The 2,336-nt window shown below is 38.5% G+C and overlaps 1 protein-coding gene across 2 annotated transcripts in view; it reads right to left on the bottom strand.

Annotated features, from left to right (window-relative positions):
• Positions 1–630: 630 nt before the first annotated feature.
• LOC107559597 (DNA polymerase beta) overlaps positions 631–2,336 on the bottom strand; it is an 11,010-nt gene continuing 9,304 nt past the window's right edge. For both annotated transcript variants that reach the window (XM_016243484.1, XM_016243485.1), the window contains exons 13-14: positions 1,399–1,538; positions 631–1,239 (exon numbers count right to left, since the gene is read on the bottom strand). In XM_016243484.1, the coding sequence (XP_016098970.1) occupies positions 1,145–1,239; positions 1,399–1,538 (235 nt within the window). In that variant the 3' untranslated portion in view covers positions 631–1,144. The remainder of the gene's footprint in view (positions 1,240–1,398; positions 1,539–2,336) is intronic.

Raw genomic sequence — 2,336 nt, 5'->3', positions numbered from 1 at the left:
TCAAATTAAAAGTTAGTGATAAAATAACAAAGAAACGCATTGCAGATAACATAAAAAGTGTCAGGTCTATTGCACTTGCACTGCAAGACTTAAATGCACAGATCTATTTTGACATGCACACCTGATTGTTTTTGTCTCATCTACTACTATGGTTATTAAAATGTAAAACACTGCATTTTTAGATTCCGTCCAGCATTTTCTTATATGCTCAGTCGCTTTCGATACTCGATACCACCGGTGCATGGAAAGGCTGGTATGGAAGTCCCGTTACTTTTCAACAACACTGCTAACAAACTAAAACTACTTGATTATTTTCATTATTCAGAAAACAAGGAAGATAAGATTAACGTGTCAAAATCAAGGTGAGTAATGCTCATCAAAAAAGCTTGGACAGGACCATACACACACATATCAGGTATACGAGTCAGATCTGTGTCTGTAGTAAAACTACACTGAGAATCAGTTATTTGTGATGTGAGCACAATATTGATTCATTATTAGACAGATTATTGTGATCAGTGTATTCTCAGCAAAAAGAAAGCCAATATATCATCCTATAAGCACAATTCATTACTCAGATGTGCATTCATTTCAAAAATCAAAAATCCAGAAAACGAAACGGACCTGAACTGATTTGTGGGATTTTTAATGCAGAATCAAAATTTTCACACAAACTTGAAGAATCTTTTGTGTCGTATTATGGTAGACTATTATCTAAATAAAAATATCCCAATGGCATCATAATAGATTTTAAATAACACAACCACAGACAATCATTCATATTGTTTTCAGTTTGCTTTCCTGCATACCAGTGTTGAAATAAAGACATGTTTGCTGCTATACTTTTGACAGAATGACAGACACAATGTAATATCTGTTGTCATTAACATGAGTATTGACATGCCTGTGACGTCATTACTCCCTCTCACTTCACTCTTAGATTTAAAACAAATATTATGCACGTCTATTATTATTAATAAAAAGCACCATCAACTACTGTTATGTAGCTGCTTTCACAACTTTAAAACTTTAAACACATACACATCTCTCCCTAAATGGCTGTTCTACTCTTAAAATATGCTAATTTGACCTAAATGAGCAGTGCGCACACAGTTTGAGGTTGGATTTTGTCTCTGTCTTTGTTTCACTCGCTGCGCTCCTTTGGTTCCTTGTATTTCCACTGGATGTAGTCAAAGATGTCCTTCTCACTGTCCACCAGCAGAGGCTCTCCAGCCACACCTGGATCAAAGACAGTCATCAGACATGAGCTACAGTCACACTCACAAGAAAGATGGCCAAGTAAACCAGCAGCAAGTAAACTAGACTTCTGGACGGACAGAAATTCAAAGTCTGCAGTGATCACATCACTATGCAGTGATGTATAAACGTGAGTCTCACCAGTTACGCCCAGTGGACGGATGGTGTATTCGTTGAGAGTGAAGCCCTTCTCCAGCGCATGAGTCCTCATGTTCTTGTTGAATATATCACTGCCGGTGAAGTACAGCACACCGCAGAAATACTGATCTTTTGGGATAAGCCTGCAGATCCAGAGAGAGAGAAACACATGAGGAACATATACAGTCAATCAAAAATTATTCAGACAGCAGATATAATTGTTGATATTTTTTTTACTAGTGGGTGCAGGACACTATAGTTCATTTCTGAACCCCCCCAGGGTAAACAGAACAGAACCAACATAAATGTATTGCAGATATCGTTAAAGTTCAATAATGTTATGTACACATTTTAGAATTAGTCTGATTCAAAGGAGAATCAGAAGGCTGAATCCTGACTGACAGAGGAGGAGCTGGGGATGGAGGAGGGTAATTAGCTATTGAGCAATGCGAAAACTGCTGATAATACTGAGGGACCTTTGCCTTGTCCAAATACCCACACTTGCGGTCTTGGGAGCACGTGCACGCGACAGGAAGCAAGTGCGCAAGACTGTCCCAGGTCTTAAAAACGGCAAAGCGCAGTGCCCTTAACGCACACTAAATCCACACCATCTCGAATACCTCTCCGGAGCGCTATTCGAGGCTTAGTGTATCCCATCACAAAAAAAAAAATTTATTTATTCCTTCTCTTTCTAGCTTGTACTTATTTGAACAATGTCTAAGAACTTGGTATTACAACCACTTCTTGTGTCTGTTTGCCTCTCTTAAGAAGAATCGCTTTATGTATCCCCCAATTGTAAGTCGCTTTGGATAAAAGCGTCTGCTAAATGACTAAATGTAAATGTAAATGTTAAAAACTTGGGCCAAATACAGGAAATACGTCATAGAAGTGTTCAAGTGGTCAAGAGCAAAGACCGCAAGTGTGGGTATTTGGACAAGGCA

This window comes from Sinocyclocheilus grahami, unplaced genomic scaffold, assembly GCF_001515645.1.
Source record: "Sinocyclocheilus grahami isolate Dianchi unplaced genomic scaffold, SAMN03320097.WGS_v1.1 scaffold692.1, whole genome shotgun sequence".
Taxonomy (NCBI): Eukaryota; Metazoa; Chordata; class Actinopteri; order Cypriniformes; family Cyprinidae; genus Sinocyclocheilus; species Sinocyclocheilus grahami.
Note: the sequence above shows the minus strand (reverse complement) of the source record. Positions and strands in the feature narration are given on the sequence as shown.